At 38.9% G+C, this 25,396-nt stretch overlaps 1 protein-coding gene across 1 annotated transcript in view; it reads left to right on the top strand.

The window, feature by feature from the left end:
- Positions 1-25,396, top strand: part of tmem8b (transmembrane protein 8B) — a 35,572-nt gene that overhangs the window by 3,883 nt on the left and 6,293 nt on the right. Inside the window, exons 2-11 of the mRNA XM_085427041.1 lie at positions 747-936; positions 1,672-1,879; positions 4,198-4,331; positions 4,934-5,202; positions 9,947-10,329; positions 16,852-16,948; positions 17,140-17,263; positions 19,687-19,829; positions 21,155-21,333; positions 24,259-24,405. Coding sequence (XP_085283167.1) covers positions 747-936; positions 1,672-1,879; positions 4,198-4,331; positions 4,934-5,202; positions 9,947-10,329; positions 16,852-16,948; positions 17,140-17,263; positions 19,687-19,829; positions 21,155-21,333; positions 24,259-24,405 — 1,874 coding nt within the window. The remainder of the gene's footprint in view (positions 1-746; positions 937-1,671; positions 1,880-4,197; positions 4,332-4,933; positions 5,203-9,946; positions 10,330-16,851; positions 16,949-17,139; positions 17,264-19,686; positions 19,830-21,154; positions 21,334-24,258; positions 24,406-25,396) is intronic.

Genomic DNA, 25,396 nt, shown 5'->3' on the forward strand with positions numbered 1-25,396 from the left:
CCTAATTGAGATGTGCTGACAGTTATTTCATGGGCTACCATAAATGTCCGTGGAGCTATAGATACACTGAATACATGAACATACAAATAAATCCAGGGTTGTTTCCAGCTTAGCAGTCATACTACACTGTGCAACACATTTAATAGATTATAATAGTACACTCTGCAGTCCTTCTGTAGTATGTAGCATGCAGTATGGATGTCATTTTTAGTTTTAAGTTTCCCAGCTACAACCATGAGTCAAAGCATATGGGATGTTCAGTCAGTTGAGTCAAAGTTTCTCTTCCTCAAACCAACCACTGCACTTCAGAGTAAAGCAAAGCACCCGCCTGTCTTGTCTATCTTTTCATTGCAACTTTGCTTCAAGATTTATAGGACGTTGTTACTTTAAAGTAATAGTGGCAGTAAAACTGTTTTCCACCCTGTGATATAGTGCCCTGCATTGGACACTACATCACTTTGATCACCTGACTTTTCATATAATACCATTATTAGGTCACGTTTTTATTTTCTTGCAACTTCCATTAACCTCAGCTATAGTTTGTATGCATTGAAAAGAAATGTTACCAGATCAAATTGGTAACATTCTAAACTAATCTGGTAACATGCCAAACATGATGCGCACGTCAGTATGTTGAAAGTGACTTTTAGTTGTGACAAAGCAGAGTAATGGCTCGATAAGGCTTAAAGGCTATCCACCATCACAAATATTTTTGGGACACATTCCTCTTATTCTCTTCCCTGCAGATTGCCTTTTTGTGACTGAATACTTCACCCGTACGCCTCGTAAGCTGAGTGCTTTCAACTCCTTCGCCAGTGTGGAACTGTTCCACTTCAATGTGCCTGACGACACCATGATGGCCGTATGGAATCTCATCACCTTCAAGGAGCAAGGGGGCACGTTTGGAGACAGCTGCCCGAACCGCAATGTGACTGTGTAAGACACCGAGTTTGGCTTAACACTGTTCTGCTGTTGTTCTCCAACTGAAGTGTTCTTCTTCTCCAGCTGATTATAAGCATCTTAAATACATTTAGAAAAATAAGGGGTTATAGCCTACACGCAAGGAGAAACTGTGAAGCCGTTAGCTGTATGAAGCTTTATGTATTTTTGTCAGTCTCCTGTGTCTCAGTGATATAGCGTCTGAAATAATGGACGCGTTTGTTCCATTCAGATATGAAGAGCTTATTATTAATGTTCTGTATCTGAAACGGTACCAGCTGTGAGTGTGTGTGTGTGTTTGTCATACAGAAACATGGCCTTGGAATCACTTGCTCTAGCAGAAACCAGAACAAAGACCATTTTGAGTGCTTTGGCAGGTGTTTATATGCCTGTCTGTCTGGATTGTCAGTGTGGTGGTGTCATAACTGTGCGCGATACAGTCAATGCTCTACAGGTGCATAGCTGAGATCAAAAGAAAGGTCAAAGATGGATATGTGCTGAATAAATTAACTCCTTGCTTGAAACATCTTTGTCTGGTGTATAAATATATAATATTTTTGAAGACGTGTGGTCTGAGAACTTGTTGCTGTGATTCTTATTTGTGTATAGGATGCCAGCTGTACTTCTGCTGTTAGCTGTTCCCATGGATAACTTTAATATTTAGCAGATGTTCTTGTTGTTTATGACAGTATTAGGCCTAAGGAGGCTGAACTGTGGCTTTGTGATTAATAGGTACTTCAGGTCCGGGGCTCCTCCAGTAATCAACCCCCTGTTCACCCGCTTCCCTCGGGATACAGTCATCCCAGGGTCCTTTGCTGTGACTCTGACCTGGACTCTTCCAAACCGTACAACAGGAGCATTCAACGTGACCAGCCCTCTCCCTGGAGACTGGTTCCTGGCGGCACATTTACCTAAGGATGAAGGCAAGATCTCAGTCAAGGTGAGCCTGCACATTTATCACAAATAAACACCAGAATTCCTACAGCTTTACTGAAAACAAATACTCCGAATGAATCTCTCTTACTACTGAACCACTAGACCAATATTGCCAGCGTTACATCCACGCTGTGAAAAATAGAAACCCCTCTGCACCCAGCATCAGTTGTTTAGAGCTGTAAATGAAAAGACTGCATCATGTTTGTGTTACACATCATTCACCACTTATGACTGGTAAAATGTAAGTGTTATGTATCATAACTCTAATGATATCTAAATCATTTTCTTCATGCTTGCTTAACTCCCCTTTGTGACGGGAAAAAAAATAAATAAAATAAAAATGATTTAAGTGATCCTTGGCATTAGTATTCCAGTATGTACTGCAGAACCTAAAGAGGCTGAACAGTGTCAGAGAGTTTTTCTTCATCTCATCGTGTTCTCCTATTTGGCTGCATAAACACCTGCTGATTTCCATTTCAGGGAATTTATGTGTCACTGGCATGGTGTTCACTTGTGCTTTGTGGTTTCCACTGACTGGCAAAAGTGCACCTGAAATACACAACAATCAAAAATATAATCAGAACTTGCCAGCAGCATCACATATACAGAAGAATTGGTTTGTTTTGGGGGATTTGGGGATATAAGCCACCATGGCTCAAATGTGACCAGCTTCCAATGACACACTCTGTAGATGGAAATAACAAACCTTTTAAAATTTTGCTTTCTGAAGCAATTTTCTAGCAACTAAGATGTTTTTCCTTTAGAAAATAGACACAATTGGAAGCAATGCAAGCAGAAAAGGGAGATGTGTGACGCATTTATAACTATCTCAGTTTAATACCAATCTTAAGAGTAAGTAAGGATTTAGCAACTGAAAACAGAGTCAAAGAGAATAACTGCATTTGCTGAAATGTCCTTTATTGCAAATAGAATATGCTACTCTTTACAGAGCAAAATTGGAGTTCTGTAATACCCTTTTTATATGTCTCTGTAGAGCGCACTGGATGCCCTTGAGCATTTTTATAAACGAAGGGCTAATATTGTGAAGAGGTACATTTGTAAAACGTTCTTTTAAACTTAAACAGGTAGTTGTGGTACCTATACAAGATAAAAACGTGAGTGCAAATGAAAAAAAAATGAAAAGAAAACAAGTCAGCAAAAGTTCCCTAATAAGGTACAAGCCACGGTCTACTTGCTAACAAACCTCTAGGCCAATGCTACACCTTTTCCAAGGAAAGGGGACAGCTTTCTGCTTATCTCTGTGATGCCAGTGGCAAACCATTGTATTTGACACCTTGGGATGAGAATGTGTTGACAGGTACTATGTCCTGTCAATTCAGTGCAGCAGCAATACAACAATACTTACTGCTGACTCAAATACAATAGCATACAATTGAACAGAGTTGAGAACACAAGCTCTAAAAGGTTTTTGTTTTTTTGCAGCTCTCCATGTATGCCTGATAAACTTTGACATACTGTATATTCCAAAGCGAACCTTAAAATTACATCGTCTCGGTGGGCAGCTGTGACTGAAGGAGCTAAAATAATGCATTTAGACAGGGTTTCATTAGGGAGGTTTAGTGCTTTATGGCTCTAATGGAGTTTTAGAGGCTTTAACATCTTGCCAAGAGTGAAATTCTGTGGAAAATGAATGAATGCCCACATCGCTTTTGGTATGAAGAAGGTCAAATGTAAAGCTATTGAACATCAAAACCGTTTGGGCTCACAGTGTAAAACCATTTGCTCTCAAAAGCCCACGTTGGTTGAGCTTTTATTCAAGCACAAGGTGCATGTGCATGTCCAAGCGACAGGCTGTAATAAATCAAAGGGTCACCCCAGCAGCTTCCAGACTAATGACATGCCACAGTAATTGTGACTCGAGAGCAGGAGGGGTCAATGATCAGTTGACAGAAACGAAGGGCCTAATTTGGCATTCACACCTGTCCTGTTGAATCAGGTGCAAAAGGCTTCTCTTCATTTTACAAACAAATTTTACAGCACATCATGTGTAGAAACTAATGCACGGTCTCTTGGCTCTAAATCAGTCTGTCTACTCGGCTCATCTCACAAAGTAATGCACATCAAGCGTTAATGGTTCAGAACAACACAAGTGAAATAGTGGGTGCATGTTACGCTGTGTGGCAGGGAGGGGGAGGACGGAATGATATTAATCCAGGAGGCTGACAGGCTTAATGCACACAGTCCATTAGGAATTTTCAGTCGGTCTGAATGATATCTAATCTCCTCTTTACCAGCTTTTTAAAAAATTGGTGAGTTAACCACAAAAATACAATCTGAACAACTGCTGCTTTATCTTTGTAGGGTCTGTCTGAGGAATGCCAGTATCTGTTCCAGCCTCAGCTCATTGTTCAGAGGCTGATTGGGATTTCAGTACTTTACCCTGGATACTTCATTGACCAGATGATCCCAGTCCATAATAGATCTGCACTTTATAAGTAAGTCACCTACGTGGGCTCCTAGAAACCTGACAGGGGCTTGACTTTGAGAAAAGACACCAGGAGAAAATTGCGTTTTATTTTTATTTTTTGCAGCATAACACTTCCCCAGCCTAATCCTTCATCTGCCTCTTAAGTTATGTTTTTTTAATGTATCTTGCAATTTCATTTTAAAAGGTGCAATTCCTGTGTGTGATTAGTTTGCACACCTTTATCAACTTCACCTACTTTGAGTCTTTTGAGTGGAATAATAAGATTTTGCTTCCAAGGTTAATCTTCATTTTTTTCATGGTCTTCGCGATGGTGCCTAAAGGAAGGAGAGCTGCTATTATGAGTGCTGCATAAATGATGTGAAGGGACTATAATACTATATTTATTTTTTATTTATATTTTATTTTTATCTTAATTTTCTCATGATAAAATATATAGTATATAGATTTAACATAGAAGCCTTTGCAGAATAGATGTGATACACAACATTCAACAAATCTAAAAGACAATTATTTCAATGAAGCTGACTTACATTATGTTTACTCAGTAGAGGTCTACATTTTATTGTGTGGTATAATGCCTAAAACATGTGTTTATGTGTGCCTGTGCAGAGTGTTCATCCCCAATTATATATCAAAGGTGAAGGTTCAGCTGGTAAACTGCAGCACCAAGAACAAGAGTAGTGACAGTTGTCCCGTGGTGCTGAAGATAAGAGCGCGGGCACCGCCAGTGCATAACTCAAGTGCCCTCGACTGCAGGGAGTGGAACCCTTGTGAATTAGTCACCCTTGTACCTGCCTGGGAGCAATGGTATTATATCCTGGTGGAGAGATATCTAAGTAACTCTGACGTCTACTTCCGCATCGGGGTGCAGGTCACAGGTGAGTGTGATGCTTTTTTGCCATATTTTCTGGCTAATGTTAATTTCAGTTGTTTGTAGCAAATTTGTGTTCTTTATTTATATCAGAATAAACACATTATAAACACATAAAAAATCATTTCAATTACAATCATTTCAATAAGCTTCAGACCTGAAGTTAAAAAGTCATAAAGTCAGAATATGGATTTTGTTGGTTAATATTACATAACTTTCACTGCTATTTGCTTCTGGTCATTCAGATAGATCAGTAAAGCCTGATTTAGACTTCTGCAGGAAATCTGTTGTAACTTACAACATAGCTGGAAACCCCTTTTAATCTTATGAAAAATGTAACTACATGTGTATATTATGGTACAGGTCAATACATCTCACAACAACTAAATGGCTTGGTAGGTTACATCGCAAGGTTAAGAAGCGTTTCCTGTTACGTCATAAGTTACAAGGCAGATTTCCCACAGACGTCTGGGGGAAATCTGCCTTTAGACAGTGACCGTTTATAATGTTGCAACTGAGGTTTGACTGAGATTAGACTTTTCGTTTTAAATCAGGGGTTTTAATAATAACACTGCATTAACCATAAACGAATTACCATATAGACATTTTTTAAATTAATATTCCTTTGCGTAGTCACTCCTTTTTATGGATTTAAAAATAATTGGACAGCTGACTGATAAGGAGTGTCATGGCCAGGTAAAACCCAAATCCGCATTAATTCCCTGTAAATTAAGAAGATACAAGGTCTGTACTTGAATTGGTATTTGCACTTGGTAGATGCTCACAGAGCTCCTTATGTGATCCAAAGACATGTTGAAGTAGTCAGCAACTTCAGTGAGGCGATCGTGGCTCAAGAGTTGGGCGTTCGCCTTGTAATCGGAAGGTTGCCGGTTCGAGCCCCGGCTTGGACAGTCTCGGTCGTTGTGTCCTTGGGCAAGACACTTCACCCGTTGCCTACTGGTGGTGGTCAGAGGGCCCGGTGGTGCCAGTGTCCGGCAGCCTCGCCTCTGTCAGTGCCCCCCAGGGTGGCTGTGGCTACAATGTAGCTTGCCATCACCAGTGTGTGAATGTGTGTGTGAATGGGTGGATGACTGGATATGTAAAGCGCTTTGGGGTCCTTAGGGACTAGTAAAGCGCTATATAAATACAGACCATTTACCATTCAAAAGATAGTTTATCTCAGTATGGGAACGCTCAAGAATAGAAAAGCCACAATAGACTTAACTCAAAGATATCTTAAAAAGCCAGTCCAGTTCGGGACCAGTATTCTTTATACAAATCAAACTACTAGCGGAGTGATGGCAGGAGAAGAGTATGGAGAAGGAAAGGGAGCGCTTATGATCAAAGCATGCCGCATCATCTGTCAAGTATGGTAGAGCCAATTTGATGGCATAGGCATGCATGGGTACCAGTGGAACTGGGTCAGTGCAGTATTTTGATGATGAGAAGTAGTCGAGCAAATTCTGAAGTGTATAGTGATATAGCCTTTGTTTTGTTTTTTCATGGGATTCAGTCAAATGCTGCAAAACTGAAGTGATCCACAGAGGGATATTGACTCAGAACATACTGCAAACTAACCCAAGAGCTTCTAAAAACAAAGAAATGTAATGTTCTTAAATAGCCGTAACATTCCCCTGATTTCAGCCCAGTTGAACATGCTTTTAAGTAAAGACAACAGATGGCAGAAAGGACTACAAAAGCAGCTCTAATGAAGCATCTGAAGATGGGGATGGTGCTCTGCTGTGAATGGAGACACAGACAGCTGCAGACAGAGTAGTTGTTCCTGTTATACCTTTTTCAGGTCCACTTAAGAGGGAACATGCACAGGTGTAACATAGTTCCTCCTCGGTTTCAGATTCAGTACATTCATCAATGATAAATTATTTCCATCTAAATTTGAATAAAGTCTTTAATGTCTGTCATTATATTAATTTAGATATTAAAAGATCAAAAAATTTATAAAATGGTTATAACAAAACACATATATTCTTTCTTCTTTTAGAGAATTTCATCATTAAGCTGTATTTTTTATCTGGATTTTAAACTTATGAAAGTAAAATATTGCAAACCAATATTAGTTTTATATTTAATAACCTGGTTTATCTATTGTGTTTAATTGGACAAGTGCTGGAAAAGCAATTGCAAAGAATAAAAAAAGTGCGCTTTAAATGACATAAAAAAATATTGAGTTAGATTAAACTAAAAATTGAGATGCTGATTTAAAAACAAAAACAAAAAAACAAACCCCTTACCTTCTGTTTTGCCTAAATTTCATGATTTGACCTTTATAGATATGGAGATTTAAAATTAATAAATAAAAAATGTATTCTGTTTAAATTTACATTTACATTTTAAAGTGAAGACATCTTTGTGCATTAGTGTTATAGATTGATTTAAATTACCCTTTAATGTTTAATGACACGGCATATTCAGCGCCTGTTGTGATTGTGATTTGGAGATCTATAAATGAACTGAAGGTTTTTCACACTGTGAGGTTTTTGAATTAAACTATTTTACCAATTTTGCCAATTAAAGTATTTTACTGCTTTACTAGATGTTTATCGGTTGGATTTCTCTTTTTTCTTATTATCTGCAGATAAATTGCGGTGTTTATCCATGAGCAGTTTGTCTGCAATTTTATTTATTTTTCTTCCTGCTGCTTTAAAAGACCAAGCTTGGGTGGTTTACCTCATAAATTAGGCCAAACAAAAGCTCAGAGTGGATCTCTGCAGCATGCCATATCAAGTATTCAAAGGTATGCAGTCAAAGTATAGAGGATTATGGCTTTCAGATGCACATAAAAGACTAAATCTTGGCTGTTCTACTCTTATCTAAGCACAAATCAGAAAATGTTTTTCAAAGACTGTCCAAAATGCTCATGCATCTGACAGTTTATGTTTGATGGGATAAGGGATGCCAGACACAGTCAGATCATCAAGAGGCTTCTTCAAGAAAAGACTGGAACCCAAACTGAGGTGATTCGTGCAGGATTGCTAAGAGGCAAATGATACCATCCTTAAGTGCTACATGCTGTTTTTGGGTTGTGGAGAACCAAGATACTCTTTATGCTCCCTCAATGGGGATAGCTCACAAATCTGTGGGACGTCCACTTCCATGTAGCGATCCCCTCCCTTTGCTCGGCACTGTACAGTGCACTTTGTTACTATGGCAACACAGACACTAATTATTCACACTCTGTCTCTCCTCCTGTCTGCCAGGCAGATCTTACTTGACCTTTTGTGGATTTAAATTGGAGAACAGCTCAGGTTGAGGGAGGAGACCATCTGGAGTCCTCACCTTTCTTTCTGTTATTGGTTATTGTTGTTATGAGCTGTCTCAGAAATATGTGCCCATAGTTGAATTTGGTCCAATTTACAGGTGTCACGGTCGCTAGTAATACAAAGTGTGATAAAACTAGGTTGCACTTTATTATTTATTGTTGCTGTTTATAAAGCATTTCATCACTGCAGCTTTTCTGTCCTCAGCAGACAACTGAACAGGGTTCATGTGTTATGCTCTAAATCAAAGGGGGGAAAGCCGCCCACACAAATACAGTACAGTACTTATTGTGTATATACATTTAGTCTTGCCTCTCAGCAGCCATTTTTGTTGGATAAGAGCAACTGCCCATCTAAATGAATGAAAAGAGACTTTAATAAGAGACTTTTACTTTAATTGTAGTGGTCACCAAGACCTAAATATACATCAATATGGAAGGTTTACAGCTTAATTTAAAAACCTACTCGGTTTCAGGACTGAATAAATACAATGCGAATACACATCTTAGATACAGAAAGCCAAGAAAAACAAAAGGTGGACTTATCTATATCATCACAGAAATAAGTTAATATGTCTGCCACCACACAGCCGAACGTATCATGATCTGTATTGTGTATGATGTAATTGGTTAACATGTCTTCTGGTTTAATTACTGGTTGGCTCTTTTTGAGACAGATGGGTGACATTTGCCTCTTCTTCTATAGATTTTTCTATAGATTTTTTTCAGGATTCTTCAAGTGCTCCATCTTTGTCCTCCGTCTACGAGGCTTTACAGATTTTACACAAATGTTACCTGCAGCTGCAGTATTCAGTATTTTTAGGCGTTCTCCACCTGCCTGTACGGACATCAAAATACTTCAAACCCTTTCGAGACAATAATATGCAAACGAGGTTGAGCTAAAAAGCCTTTGAAATCCTTTCCCCTTGGGGACTGTTGGTATTGGATGATACTTTGCCATTCGACATCAGTGACCATTTTGCATTGATTTTCTATGTGTTGGTGGAAAACATACAGTCTACAATCAAGTTAGAGGCAATCCACAGCACTGAATCTTGTTGTATATGTTCTGGAAGCCAGCTGAACTAAATAATTAGGTTTCAGTTCCATTAATATAGTGCCAAACAACAACATGGTTTACTCTGGGTGCTTTACATATATGTCAAGACCTTAAAGAAAACCCATTAATCCCCATTAATGAAATGCTTTCTGTGAGAAAAAAAACCACCTTCTAACAGACAGAGTTTTTAACAGCAGGGTGGGCGGCTGCCTTGGTGATCAGTCGGGGGTCACAAGAGAGCAGAGAGAGAATAAATGATATTGAGGAACAATAGCAAACAATAAACACTGCCTGTAAGCATGGATCTAAAACACAGAGCTCCAGCTCAAACATTTATAGAGACTCTGTTGCTTATAGTGCATATAAGTGCAAATTAAATAACAGCATTGTTTTGACTTTTTTTTTCCTGAACAGATTGCTCCAAACCCAGTTTGTTGAAAGACCAAGCACAACCCAGCTCCTCGATGAACATGCCTCAGTCTTTTGGAACAGCGATGGGTTTCTCCTTATCTGATACACTGTTAATGGCAGCCCTGCCAAGCCTGTCCCAGAACAGCAGTCACCTGCACACCTCAGAAGACAGCATCATTTACCTTGCACCGACTGCAGACACTAACAAGTGCTGGCCGATCCGTCCTACTCTGCGCAATGAGCTGGACACTTTTTCTGTGCACTTCTACGTCTTCTTCGGTCCAAATATATCGATTCCACCGGACAGGGCAGCCGTGTTCGCCGTCAACCTAATGCCCGTTTTAGACAGTGGAGGAGTCCTAAACATGGAGCTCAAACTCAACATGGTGAGGTTTACAGATGATACAACTATTGTTTCTTTCATAATTTCTCGCAGTATTTGTAAAATTGCGAGGCACTGTTAGCTCATCAAATCAGTATTATCATCCTGGTCCAAGGAAGGGATTTGGCCCAAGATGCTGGACAGTGCTCTGGCACCACTCTCACCCTTCGCTTGCTGTATCCTGTGCAGGGATCAGATTGTTATCAGAAAAGTAAATTTGCAACAGTCATAGAGGAGAAAATCAGCAGCTAGCAAGGGTGAATAACTGGGCTCACAAAGTGCCTGGCTGAGCGCGCCTGCTAAATATGGATGCACGTATGGTCATAGACTTTGCTGTGGGAACTGAAAAAGTTCACAATGAAACAGGCGCCAGTGTTTGGGCTTGTGGCATATGTCTCTAATTGAGAGCAAACAAAGTGCAAAAATCAGCCAAGCAGGATTTAATATGTCTGTGTTGATTTGTCCTTCAGATAGTAATGGCATTAGGAATGCACCTGCATTGGCTCTGGAGGTCTACAGGGAGCCAGAAACTGGAGAGCTACAGGCTGGCAGATGGACTTTTAAACATTTTACTTCTAATGGAGAGAAAGCCAGCCAGTGTTGAGACAGCAACAAGATGAAGCACAAAACACTAACAGATAGCTTTGATTGTTTACTTCTAAGGAACATCCTGACAGTTTGGGAAGTATTGCTTAAAATATCGGGTCTATCTCCCCACATTTAAAGATAGAGTAAAAATACTGGTAAACAAAATGTGTTGCCCACAGTACCAGTGATTTAGCACAAAAGATATAAACAGTAGGAAATGTCAGACATTAAAAAAGATGAAAAAGAGCATTTGCAGCAGCAGACTTGAATTTAACACTAAATCTATTACGCTCTAGGTTTAATAGACAAGATAAGTCAATTAATGAGGAAATTAATGTCAGATTAATCATAAATGAAAGTAAACCCTATGTGTAGTGCCCCCTCCCCCCCGTACAATCCTGTCCTCACAGGTTTGAAATTGTCCAAATGCAGCTTATATACTGTTTCTCACCGCTTCAAGACTTTATAATAAGCCAGACTACACATCCATCATCTCTACTGAACACACGCACACACAGATGAAATTAATGATCGATCTTCTCATCTAACCCCCGGTAAGAAAGCAAACAGCCTTCTTTCCAAGATTGTCAGAGAAAATTTTTAAAGGAAATGAAAATAATTGACGGTAATTCATTTAACAGTGTATCTGTCATGGTCCTGGGTCGGTGACCCAGCGCTTTTAGTTTGTTATCATTTTCATGATTGTTTTAGTTCTGTGTTATATTCGGTCTGCCTCTGAGTCTGCGTCTGGATCTGTCTGTCTATGGTGTCACCCCATCTGTTTGTGAAGCTGTCTGTTTAGATCTGTGTCTTGTTTGGTTCCCCGTGTCTGAGTTTCCTGTTTTATTGTGAAGGTCTCTGTCTGATGTGAGTGTGTTCAGTTTACATTTCCCCTGTCCCGTCAGTTCTGATTTCTCCCAGCTGTGTTGCCCTCCTGTCCCTCATCCCCTGATTACTGGTGTGTATTTAAGCCCTGTGTGTTCTCCTGCCTGTTGTCGGCTCGTCTGCATTCATCCGTCTACCTCTGCGTTCTATGGTGTTCCTGTCTCTGCGTCTCTCTGCCCCGCACCCCTTTTGTATGGTCTCAGGTTGGTCACTTAGTTTCTCCCAGTTTAGGTTTCCGTTTGTAAAGTACTCATACCTCGTTGCCTGTTTTTGTCACCACCACCTTTGTAAATAAAACATCACTCGTATCATCAGTTTGCTGCATCTTGGGTCCTCCTTTTCCTCCACACCACACGGCTCCCTCCGCCAGCCGTGACAGTATCAATGGAGTTTGGGATTGCTGTGGCTGCTGTCACCACCCACAAAGGCTACGTGAGCCCCTTGGCTTTCTCCATGGTGTGCCCATTTTCACCTGTTTACTGTATCTGTCCTTTATCTTGCAGCAGAACCTCTCTTTGTATTTATCGGTGCTATCTTTGCAGTAGCAAAGTGTTTTCCCTGACCCCTTTCACCCTCCATTCAACACCCCGGTATACTCCCAAGTGTGTGCTGTTGGTTAATTTTAACTGGGTGCGCACTGCAGATGTCACAAAGACAGTATGCTGGGATGAAACCTGGTTGGTGTGATAGTTGTATGAGCCGTTAGATGTATTCTTCAGAGAGACTGTCATGCTATATTATTCTATGAACAGATTTAACCCCCCTCGGCGATGATCTGTCACTTGCTTGTCACAGGCGCAGAATCCAGTCAGCCGCTGCCTGTGGGGGACTCTGGCAGATTTGCAGGGCTTTAGGAGACAATAGCTGGACCTGCTTGTCTGCCTTGCATCACTCTCTGTGCAAAAGTGTGAAAGGAATGCATATGGCTTTTATTCCCACTGATGCCTCACCTGGCAGTTGATCAGTTTAAGTTTACCTTTGGTAAGGCTCACGCAGAAAAGAAATTAGAAACAGTGTAATGAGCGCATATTCATGAATGCTTTGGCTAACCCTTATGCACTAGTACTTTTGTCACAGTAATAAACTGTTTTGGCAGCATAAAAGTGTTTGGGGGAGTAGATTAAAAAATAAATAAGTGTGATACATGAAAAATAATGCTTACATATTATACTAGGTCCTAATAGCTAAACAGCCAGGGACAAACAATAAATATGTTTTTTTAAAACTATATTAATTTCTTATGTTCATTTTTCTATTTGTAAGTTTATGTTCACATCCAGTATTTCCACGGCCATTTATTTTCATATTTTTAATCAGCCAGTGAAAACTAGGCGCTTTTATGGCAGAGTTGTGCAACACCATCTGTCATTATCACACAGGAGAGGTGTGAAATTGAATGCTAAAATAAATATTGATTAAAACAATCATTTTAAAAATCTTCATAAATATATAATTAAACATATGCACAATAAATAATGAATCTAAAGAAATGTAATATTTTTCACATCTTAATTGTGCACTACGTGTATCTTTTATTTAAAATAATAAACTTGGATTGATACCAATAAATAAATTACAAAAAAAACCCCCCAAACTAATAAAACTTCTGTTGCTTTTGCTAAGCAGCATTCATGTGGTCAGAGGCTGAAACATGTGCTTTAAAAGATATCCAGATAGCAGATATATTATTGATTAAAATTAAAACCCATCACAGAGATTGGAGTTTGGTTTAATTAGTTTGGGCACTGGAATATGGAGGCAGTATATACAGCACATGACAGCTTGTCCATGTTCTTGCATCAGTTGGCATTATCTACTGCCTGGCACATGTCATCAGCATAACTTCTATTAAACTCAGCAAAGCAAAAACATGTCAGTATACAACATAGACAAACTGGCATTCATCAAACCTTTTTTTTTCTCCTCTATTTTAGCAATCAGAGTTGATGCATCAGGGCTGTCGAAGTGATCCTTTTAAAGATTTTCCACAGTAGTTTTCTTCAGTCTTTAACCTTGAGCCTTACTTTGCTGGTAGATAGCACCCCTGATTGAATTATGGGTCTGCCACTCACATTCACCAATCATAACTAACATCTGCATAATGGATCGGGCATATAAATCCTAACATTAAACATGATTAATATAGCAATGCTCACAATCATATTACAAAAGGCTTTACGAGTAAAGCCAGTAAATAAAAAAAACATACAAAATCAACATTAGAATTCCAGACATGAATGTGTTCTTAAAGCAGAACAAGAATAGAATATTATTAACAACACATCACATAATGCCCTGACAGCTAAAGCTATTTTAAGAAGTGATTGAAATCCTTTTAGAAATTCTGGGTTCTGGACAGAAATGATGCAGTGTGCTGAGAAAGCCAGCATCCACGCTGAAGGGAAATTATTTCAGACAGAATGAGCCTCAAAAGTTATCAGTAAAATATCAAAGAAGCAAGGGAATATCGTTGTTTCGAGTGCATGAACGGTTTGGATGATAGATTTGAGAGTGATCACATATATCACATCTCTGTATCTTGAGATAATCTTTCTTCCTTAATTGCATGTGTTTCCTGGGGAACCAGGATGTTTATGGGCAGATAATGAAATGAATAAATGAATCACTGAGATTCATTAATGCACTTTTTAAATAATCATATTTAAAAAGTGCATTGATTCTGAAATAGTCTTATAGTTTTTTATATTTTAAAAGGGGATATAATTTCTAAAAAATGAAAACAAGCTACACATGCTCCATTGATTTTTGAACATCTTTAGCTTTCTTGGCTAACCAGGTTGAGTGCACTTATATTATAGATGTGCTTTTTTAACTTGCAAATAATTTACACACATGTGTCTGTCATGTTATTTTGAGTAAATACACCAAAAACAGGATGGACATCGTCACATTTTGGCTTCATGTAAGCTTTAACCCTGTAACAATTTTCATAGCAGCTTGAATTGCAGGCTGGGGTAGGTCGAGCACTCCATAGTGGGATTTGTTATTTCATATGCGACAGCATACAGTTGAATCCTCGCTAAACCTTGACAAAGTATATTTTGTGTGACAGTGCAAAACCTCACGATTCTGTCAGTTTAAACGGCTTTAATACTGCAGTATTACTGAATCAACAGATGCTCAGGAATGCATATGAGGCCAGCAAAAAAGGAAGTTAAGATTGGTAACTTGTTTTTTAAGAGTGAATTCCAAAAAAGTTAACTTTGAGAAAAGACTGGGACTGTAATCACAACAGTTCAAGATGCTAAGAATTTACAGTTACCTCTAGTATGTCTTTTTTTTTTTGGTTTGTGATGCCGTAATTTCCCATACATGCTTAAAATAATAATAAAGTAATATGGATGTTTATTTATTTATTTTAATTCCTCTATCTTAATTGCCCTAATTAAAAAACAAATGTCTAATAATTAAAGTATGTTTTCTGTTATTTCCTTTGCATCATTAACGCTTCACACACTCTCATTTTGCTCAATTAAAAAATATGTCTCTTTTGACTTTTACACTGAGCTTTGTGGAGCTTTCTAGTGTACAAGAACAGCCGACAGCTTTGTTGTTCTGAATGAAAAGTTAGGAAATCAGTGTCACTGAAATGTGTCCTCATTAAGGTATCAGACTATACCGAACTTTTTGCTTATCCATCTATCCTTCCATCAGTCCATCCTCAATTCAGGGTGAGGGGGAGATCCTATTCCAGCTGTCACAGGGTGAGAGGTGGGGGTACAGCCTGGACAAGTTGCCAGTTTATCACAGGGTATACATCACAGTAAAAGTATAAATTTAACCGTTTAGTGGTGTTTAAGAGCAAGGGAGAAGATTATCGAATAAGATTCACCAGGAATCATCCTTTGCTGACATGAATGGCTGGATAAACCTTTGTTACAAAAGAAAAAGTCAGAGGAAAGAAATCACAAAAAAATTAATGTGTACATACTTGTACTTTTATAATAATCCCTCTAATAGTGCTTGACTGGTCAATTGGCACACCAACCTTGCCATCTAGCTACATTGACTACAAACATCTCTACTTTGATGGAGCTCTTTGACCTGCCAATTAGAATCATATTATCTGGCTTTGGGGTGGCTCTTGCCTGCTTTGCTCTCCCCGTGTTTGCATCTGGTGAGCCACTTTGATATTTGTTGCTTAATCCTTTATCCTCAAACTGTAGAGGAGAGCCAGGATGAAGGAGGGGGAGGGTGTGGGGCTCTCTCAAAATGCCACTGGGTGTGATTTAGTCTTCCCACCAAGAGAATAGAGGCCAGATGGTGAGTTTAGGAAGCCTGAAATCTCAGCACCTGGCAAAGTGTTTGTTAGTCATTGCATTAATCAACAACTTTGCCAACTCCCTATATATACATTATGCCCATTTTTTGCTAAGAGGGTGATAGAAATCTTATGTATTTAAGAAATAATTGTCTAAAGTTATCCCACAAATGTATATAATGTGGTGAATTTCTGAATGTAAAGTTTTCGTCAGAAAGTCTTCTGATTTTTAGCATACTTTGTGGTTTAGTAACTGACCCATCGCTGTACCCACCCACACACACAGAAACAAAAGATGGAGACTGGGTAAATAATGGAGGGGCATTTTAAAACTAATAAAGTGTCAAGTTTGGTGCTTGAGTGCAAATTGACACATCCAGTTTGCTGCTATTTATTGTTTACCAATAGACCAATTTGGACAGCTGTGGCCTCCCTTCACCTCTCTGCAGAATGAACCAATTTGTATAAGCATATGCAGTTCCCGACGCTTGAATAATTCTCCTGGATTTCTTTCAATGCATGAGCATGTTAATGTATAATTGATGCTTCAAGGCGATAAACTGCCAACATCTTCACTTACTGTAGGTGCCTCTGGCAGACAGAGAGAGAGCACTTTACTTGATTTGTTAGTTTTAAAGTTTACTATCTCGTGGCTGTGCAGAAAATAGACCTAAAGGTAATCATGAACAGTGTTAGCTCACCAGAATGATAGCAGCAGATGGTTGATGGTTGGACGGATGAATGACGTTTGATTATGTGTTTTTCCTGCAGTCTACGCTGAAAGGAGCTAATCTCACAGTGTTTGGCTGCCTCAACCACGGGATGCCACTTTTCTTACGCGAAAACACATCACTGAAATGTGAATCAGGTATGCCAAATTTTGCTTAAACAAAACAGCCACATAGTGTGTGATTTTGAATCTAAGCAAGTTTATTAGTAGAATTGTGAGAACAGCACAAGTAATCGATATTTTTGCCTTGTATGCGCAAAACTTATCTAGTTATGAACCTTCTCTGTCACAGCTTGGACTGTGTTTTATTGTGTTACCTTTTTCTTCAGAATCAGTGGCAGGGTTTTTCCTCTCTGTGAACACCTCCACTAATATCACCAAACTGAGGATTCCCTACCCACAAACAGGCACCTGGTACCTCAGTCTGCGCTCTCTGTGTGCTACTGAACATGGGTAAGACAGAAAGCACTGCTTCCCTTGAGAACTTTACCTGTTTGTTGGTTATGTATTCTATTTTATAGAGCTTCATACCAGTCTCCATATTTGCTATATATTATCTGTGCTTTACATATAGTGTTGTAACTGCTGTAACTTTCTCATCTCATCTTATCCTAAATATATATCAATTAAACCAGCGGTCCCCAACCCCCAGGGTGTGAAATTTCTGGTTTTCAGGGGTTTTATCGTTTTTATTGTTTTTATTGTTTTTTTTTTTTTTAATCGTTTTTATCGTTAAGTCCGTGGCGCAAAAAAGGTTGGGGACCGCTGAATTAAACCAAGTTTTAGTATGTGTTTTTATGCCTATAAAGAGACATTATTTCAGTTTTGGAAATTAATATTTGCTCTGTTAAAATTGTGATAGTTGCTTTTATGGTTATACACTAAATATGAACCGCCTGTCAAACAGGAGGTTGAAAAACTTGGCAAAAAGGCTTGATAAATTGGGTCCAATGGTAAGAATCCTTACAGCTATGCCTTCTTTAAACTATTCTTTAAAATTGTGTAAACTATAATCTCCTGAGTGCTCAACCTAGAAAGTCTCAAAAACATCTTTTACAAGCAGGAATTCAACAAAACAAGCTGAACGTCATACATTTTGACATAAATTTATGACATTCTCATAATCAGTTCTTCGGCCAGGTCCCAATGCTCCACAGCAACCTCTACGAGACAATATTTGCTGTCAATTACACAAAGACAATTGCAAAATAGGACATTCATATCTTCTGAATTTGTCAGCATAACACAATCACTAGTTTGTTTACCAAAATAAATAATTCATTGCCATAATGAAGACACCATGCTTTCTGTTTGAATGACGAAGCCTCCCTCATTGAACCACATCCTCTGCCATCTGTCACCCAGCAGACTGATTTGGCACTGGCTTCATAAATGTGTGTATGGTGCACACCAAGCATATGACATAAAGGAGGGGTAGATTTTGAGGTTTATCCATATTTTCACACTTACCACTTTTTTGCACACGTCATAGTGAATTTTAAATCAAACAATCAAGTTGTAATCGAAATGCACACATTCAGTTTTAATTCAAAGGGTCCAAGAAAAGTTTGCAAAAAGCTTTTTTAAAAAAATGCTATTGCAACGCTGTTTTATTGGTAGTGGTATTTGGATATTAATAGTATACTTTGTAGGTACCAATAAGGCTTTGGCCTACTGCAAAGGCCACACCAGTGTCCCTCTCTTTCTGTTTTTCTCTCCATGTTTATGTAAGTGTTACTTAACTTGTGAATTCAAGAAGTAAAGTATTTTTCTCTGAGGGTTATTTAAAGTCAGTGCGAATCATGTCAGAGAGAGAAGTTAGAGCGAATGTTTTCATTAAGTTTTGTTGTTGTAATGTTATATACGAGTTCGTAAGTATTAGCAATTCAGCAGATTGAGCTGTTCTGGCGAAGCCTTTATGGCACAAAAATGTGAACAGAATGAAATTAAGCAGATTTTTCCCGTCCCACTTGGGAGTTCCAATTGAATTTGAATAACAGATAATAACAGATGGTGTGGGACGTGGACTCATCCTCACACGAACACTTAGCTGATGTATGAAAATGCAGACAAAGATCAGAGTGTTATGTGCTAGATTTCCACGCATTTGCATATACTAAACCAATCAGGTGTCATTAGATGGTAAATGACAGGTGCCCTTCAAATATACAGTTAAGCTGATGTATACAACTAAATAAAAACAAAATAAATAAAATGTTGCAGAAACACATAAAGAAACATATTTGAAGTTTTATTCTCTTTAACTGATTGATTAGCAGTTTTTGTTTTTGTAGTGTTAAAGATGAGCAAATTAAGTAAGTAACCTCTGTCTGTGAATATGCAGTCACCTGTAGACTTAGAGTTTTGTGAGAAATTACAGCTGAGTTACCTATTCAAAATAATTAATGACGGTTAAACTAGAACCCTTGGTGGAATAGACATAATTTACAGAAAATTAGTTTTGTAATTGCGTTATAAAGCTGGAGATTTCCGAGGCCTAATAGAATGAAGTTGTCTGACATCTAGCAATGCCGAAACAACCTTTTGATCTCCAGTGTTTTGTGGTGATGAGGGCTTCTGGAGGACACAAGAAAACTAGACAAAACCCTGCAGGCGCCTGAGCGGCTTTGTGAGACAAAGCTCTAAAAGAGCTTGGAGTGATATGTGAATGTCAGCTGATAACATGTTCACAATAACAATGCTGTTATATTTGTATTTAGTAAGTATATTGTTTACCAGCTTAATTTGGAATGCTAAAAAGTGTGCACAGCTATGCAGTCTATAGATCTGACACATTTGGCCATAAACAAAAATCATTATGCAGATGAAAAACAGTGAAGGCATCACCTGCAATCATATATTTTTGCCTTTTCCAGATTTGAGCAATGCAGCAATGTAACTGCAGAGGTTTATATGCGTGCATACCTGACTCCGTGCATCAATGACTGTGGGACGTATGGACAGTGCAAGCTTCTGCGCACCAACAATTACCTTTATGCTGCATGTGAATGCAAAGCAGGTAACATTTTACTTTAAAAATCTATTGCAGTCCATCACAGTGTCTTACTTTTTCCAGCTTAAATGGACAGCTTTGTTAAATCCTTGTTTATTTATTTGAACTTGTAGTGCACACTGTCAATTAAATTGAAACGAGGTGGTCCGGTAAAGTCTTTTTTGATTCTGTTTTAATATCTAAGTCATGCAGTTATTAATAAAAGAGCGGAAGTTGTTTTATGTAAGGGAAAAATAATTAGTACTGTATATATTTAACAACCTCCTTAAATATTTATCAGTAATTAATTAGTAATTAATAAACAGCAAGCAAGTGCAACCCTGAATGTATAATTACACTTGTCTGTCAAAAGATTCTTTCGCATATGAAAGATAAGACAGAACTTTTCTTTGAGAAAATAGGTCATCACTGCTGCAAAGAATTCCTAATTTGTTGGAAAATACATCATGCGGAGTGACAAGAAAATGAGAACGAGCCAGGTGGGATGGCACAGGTCATTTTCCAAAATTGAGCTGACAATTCTGCAATTAAATTGTATGTGCCACTTTTCAGTGACTCATTCAGTGGCCTGGTATTAATCTTCTAATATAAGGCATTTTGATAAGACAATAAAACACAGTCTTAATTACCAACAGCTTTTCAATAAAAGATGAGCTTATGAAACTAAACAAAGCATGTCCTCTGAGGCTTTTTTAAATCCTGCCTTTGATCTTCTTTTATCAGAGTTGGTTTCTCCTCAGTTAAATTCATTGTCATACTTCACATGTGTGACTACTTCCTGGCAGACGCTTTGCATTCAGCACTTGCCCTTGGCCCATCTCAGACTGCAAAACCTCTGTTCAACAGTGCTCACGAATATTTAATTCACACTGTCTTATTCAATCAACCACTTGATAAAGATCCAATGTACCAAAGCGGGGGTGTTTTAAAATAGAAGTGAGTTCACACAAGGAGGCTCTATTATGCAGGATAAACAACTTCACACATATCTGTTTTTGATTATTTTTGCAGAGAAATGTCTGTTCATAGCAAAAGGCTGCTAAGGCATTATTCTTGTCAAGAGATAATAAATATTTCATACATTTTAAGAGATTAAGGGTTTGAAACAAACAGTTTCACCTGCTGGGGAAACTCTTCTCATTCATAAACCAAAACCACGTTTTTCCTGGAATTGATTGAGGGTTTAAGGAAGTCAGGCACCATTTATGCTTTTCCCAACATGTAAAGCCTGTTAAAAAACAAAAACAAAACAAAAACCTGTCTTAGAGCTTTAGTTTTTTAGGTGAAAGTACCAGATTTACTAAGGTGGTCTGTGTGTATTGGTATTTTAGGCTGGGATGGATGGGGGTGCACAGACAACTCAGAAGCCTATTCGTACAGTTTCCAGCTCCTCTCCACCCTGCTACTCTGTCTCAGTAACCTGATGTTTGTCCCGCCCGTGGCCATCGCCATCCGAAGCCACTACCTCCTGGAGGCTTCGGTCTACATCTTCACCATGTTTTTCTCCACTGTGAGTGAAAAGTGATAACCTAAAGTATATTTTCCTTTTATTTAAGCATGGTACTTTGCTAATAAACAGTTGGTATCAGTAATGCACAAAAGTAAGCATAAAGAAAGAAAGAATCACAAAAGCAGATGTTTTCCGAAAGTCATCAGATTGTGGCAAGGCGAGCTTTAATAGGAAACACATTCTGCATCAAATTCCCGTGTATGCAGATGACATACTCCTATTTCTGAGTAAGTCATTCCAAACTACACCACAGTCAGAAATACTTATGCTTACAATTCTATTCTGCATTGGAAGCATTAAAATGAATGTCCTTCATTAAAACAAAAATGCTCCAGTATCTCTACTATGATCCCCTGCTCAGAGCCATAACTTTATTACTTTTCCACTACGGGAACTTCCCCCAGGCAACAGCGAGTTTTAGAAAACATTTTCACTGCAAAAATGACGACAAAATTAAGTTTGGGTAAATTATTTCACCCCCACCAAAAGTACCGTTTGGCAACTAGAACTGTTAGAATCAAATGAAGTTTTTTGTTTTTGTTTTGTTTTGTTTCTTTCAGCTACAGTACCTTTTAAAAAGCTACATCTAGTATACTAGCACAGAATTACAATTAAGAAATACTGACAATAAACGTTACTATTGATGCTAAGGATGAAATCTTGCTGGAGCCAGAAACAATGCTCGGTATGGCATCATTATTTTTTAATAATCTGCTCCATTTTATCCGCCTCCTAACCAAGAAGAGTGCGTTTTATAGAGTGAAAGAAAACTACATTTAAAAGCAGACCATGCTTTTTCATATCTCAGGGGACTAATTTAATATTTCTCCTTGAAGAAAAGGTTTCACATGCTTTTGTTGAGAAAGTGCCTATTGTGTAATTTTTTGAAATATTATTTAACAAAAGAAATCCTCCTTTATAAAATGATAAAAACCCCAGTTCTCCTTAAAATGAATGATGTCTTACTACGATAATGTGATATACAGTGGGGCAAAAAAGTATTTAGTCAGCCACCGATTGTGCAAGTTCCCCCACCTAAAATGATGACAGAGGTCAGTAATTTGCACCAGAGGTACACTTCAACTGTGAGAGACAGAATGTGAAAAAAAAAATCCATGAATCCACATGGTAGGATTTGTAAAGAATTTATTCGTAAATCAGGGTGGAAAATAAGTATTTGGTCAATAACAAAAATACAACTCAATACTTTGTAACATAACCTTTGTTGGCAATAACAGAGGTCAAACGTTTACTATAGGTCTTTACCAGGTTTGCACACACAGTAGCTGGTATTTTGGCCCATTCCTCCATGCAGATCTTCTCGAGAGCAGTGATGCTTTGGGGCTGTCGCCGAGCAACACGGACTTTCAACTCCCGCCACAGATTTTCTATGGGGTTGAGGTCTGGAGACTGGCTAGGCCACTCCAGGACTTTCAAATGCTTCTTACGGAGCCACTCCTTTGTTGCCCGGGGGGTGTGTTTTGGATCATTGTCATGTTGGCAGACCCAGCCTCGTTTCATCTTCAAAGTTCTCACTGATGGAAGGAGGTTTTGGCTCAAAATCTCACGATACATGGCCCCATTCATTCTGTCCTTAACACGGATCAGTCGTCCTGTCCCCTTGGCAGAAAAACAGCCCCATAGCATGATGTTTCCACCCCCATGCTTCACAGTAGGTATGGTGTTCTTGGGATGCAACTCAGTATTCTTCTTCCTCCAAACACGACAAGTTGAGTTTATACCAAAAAGTTCTACTTTGGTTTCATCTGACCACATGACATTCTCCCAATCCTCTGCTGTATCATCCATGTGCTCTCTGGCAAACTTCAGACGGGCCTGGACATGCACTGGCTTCAGCAGCGGAACACGTCTGGCACTGCGGGATTTGATTCCCTGCCGTTGTAGTGTGTTACTGATGGTGACCTTGTTTGGTCTCAGCTCTCTGCAGGTCATTCACCAGGTCCCCCCGTGTGGTTCTGGGATCTTTGCTCACCGTTCTCATGATCATTTTGACCCCACGGGATGAGATCTTGCGTGGAGCCCTAGATCGAGGGAGATTATCAGTGGTCTTGTATGTCTTCCATTTTCTGATGATTGCTCCCACAGTTGATTTTTTCACACCAAGCTGCTTGCCTATTGTAGATTCACTCTTCCCAGTCTGGTGCAGGTCTACAATACTTTTCCTGGTGTCCTTCGAAAGCTCTTTGGTCTTGGCCATGGCGGAGTTTGGAGTCTGACTGTTTGAGGCTGTGGACAGGTGTCTTTTATACAGATGATGAGTTCAAACAGGTGCCATTCATACAGGTAACGAGTGGGGGACAGAAAAGCTTCTTACAGAAGACGTTACAGGTCTGTGAGAGCCAGAGATTTTCCTTGTTTGAGGTGACCAAATACTTATTTTCCACCCTAATTTACGAATAAATTCTTTACAAATCCTACCATGTGAATTCATGGATTTTTTTTTCACATTCTGTCTCTCACAGTTGAAGTGTACCTCTGATGCAAATTACTGACCTCTGTCATCATTTTAAGTGGGGGAACTTGCACAATCGGTGGCTGACTAAATACTTTTTTGCCCCACTGTATATAATCATTTATTGATAGTGTATACAGTAGTGAGTAGACATTTTATAGATAATGTATTCATACCGGAATTTTTTTTTCTTCTTTCAACAAAGCTGTAAAAATAAAATTGCAAGAAATATAGCTGCAAACATATGCTAGTGGGATTTCATACATAAATAGAGTCTGTATAGCTTCTTTGTCAGTAACCAGCAATAACCTGGGTATTGCTTATTTTATTCAGCTTATCATTCAGCTCAAGCTTTTTACAGAATCAATACTTTTGTGCTGTTGTGCCGTCTATTGTTCTGACACATCTGCGTGTTTTTGTAACCTTTGTGCCTTTCTCTTCTTTTCTCACAGTTCTACCATGCATGCGACCAGCCAGGTATTGTGGTGTTTTGCATCATGGAGTATGATGTTCTGCAGTTTTGTGACTTCCTCGGGTCACTCATGTCAGTGTGGGTCACCGTCATTGCAATGGCTAGGCTAAAATCCATCATCAAACAGGTATGTGTAATTCTGAGCGAAGCCTGTTTCTACTGATACTCAGACTGGATATTTGTTTTCTTTCTATAAAACTGAAAAGTCCTGTTGTAATAGAAACTTTTCCCTTTATAAAGATAAAGATGAAAATGTAAGGCTTGCATAGTGATATCAACAGTTCTTCGATACATTGATCTCAACACAAATGAACTGAGAAAATGCATGTCATCATTAACAGTGCATATTTATAAACACACTAATTTTCTCCACTCTAGGTGCAAAGTAATAAGCGGCACTTCAGCCTGGACACATGAAGTGCAGCTTAGGTCATACCCTTTTATGTGGAGATTATGTTTCTAAATGGATAAACAGCCATTTAGAAAAACAACTCAGCCTGTCACATTTGCTACTTAATAAAATGTTAGTCGTAGGTAGATGTCAGTAGATTCAGACATCCGGAAACAGACGTTTTCAGACCCTGATGCCTTTGCACTCTCCCAGACCATGAACAAAGAGAGATTAGATTAGATTAGATTAAAGGACTGAGAGGCTGTAGCGCTATAAACGAGCACCTCATATGCCTCAATTTTCAGTCATAAATGAAAAGATCAATGTGTTAAAATCAGCATTGCATGGCACTAAATTCTCTGGTTGCTGACATATTGTGTGGGTAATGGTAAACACTAACAGGTGCACCTTCTCCATGGGTCACTCCCTGGCTGCATACCAAGATGGAGCAGTCTGAGGGAAAGTGTGTGCGTATGTGTAAATGTGTGTCCATGTCCATAAATGAGACAGAGAGAGGGGGGAGAGTGGAGAGAGGGTGTGAGGTAGGAGGAGGGTGGGGAGTGCATGAACATCTGCTGTCCTCTAGAGTTTTCATTTTTGCTTAGCGCTGCAGTACGCAGTCACTAATCAAATCGCACATGTCAGGACTGGCAAGTGGGACTTTGTGCGTTTGTGTACTTGAAAGAGACACTGAGTGTGTGTATGTGTGTGTTTGTTTGTATGTTAC

The sequence above is a fragment of the Rhamphochromis longiceps genome, linkage group LG12, assembly GCF_057381845.1.
Source record: "Rhamphochromis longiceps isolate RC_006_pf linkage group LG12, R_longiceps_female_GT1.1, whole genome shotgun sequence".
Lineage (NCBI taxonomy): Eukaryota > Metazoa > Chordata > Actinopteri > Cichliformes > Cichlidae > Rhamphochromis > Rhamphochromis longiceps.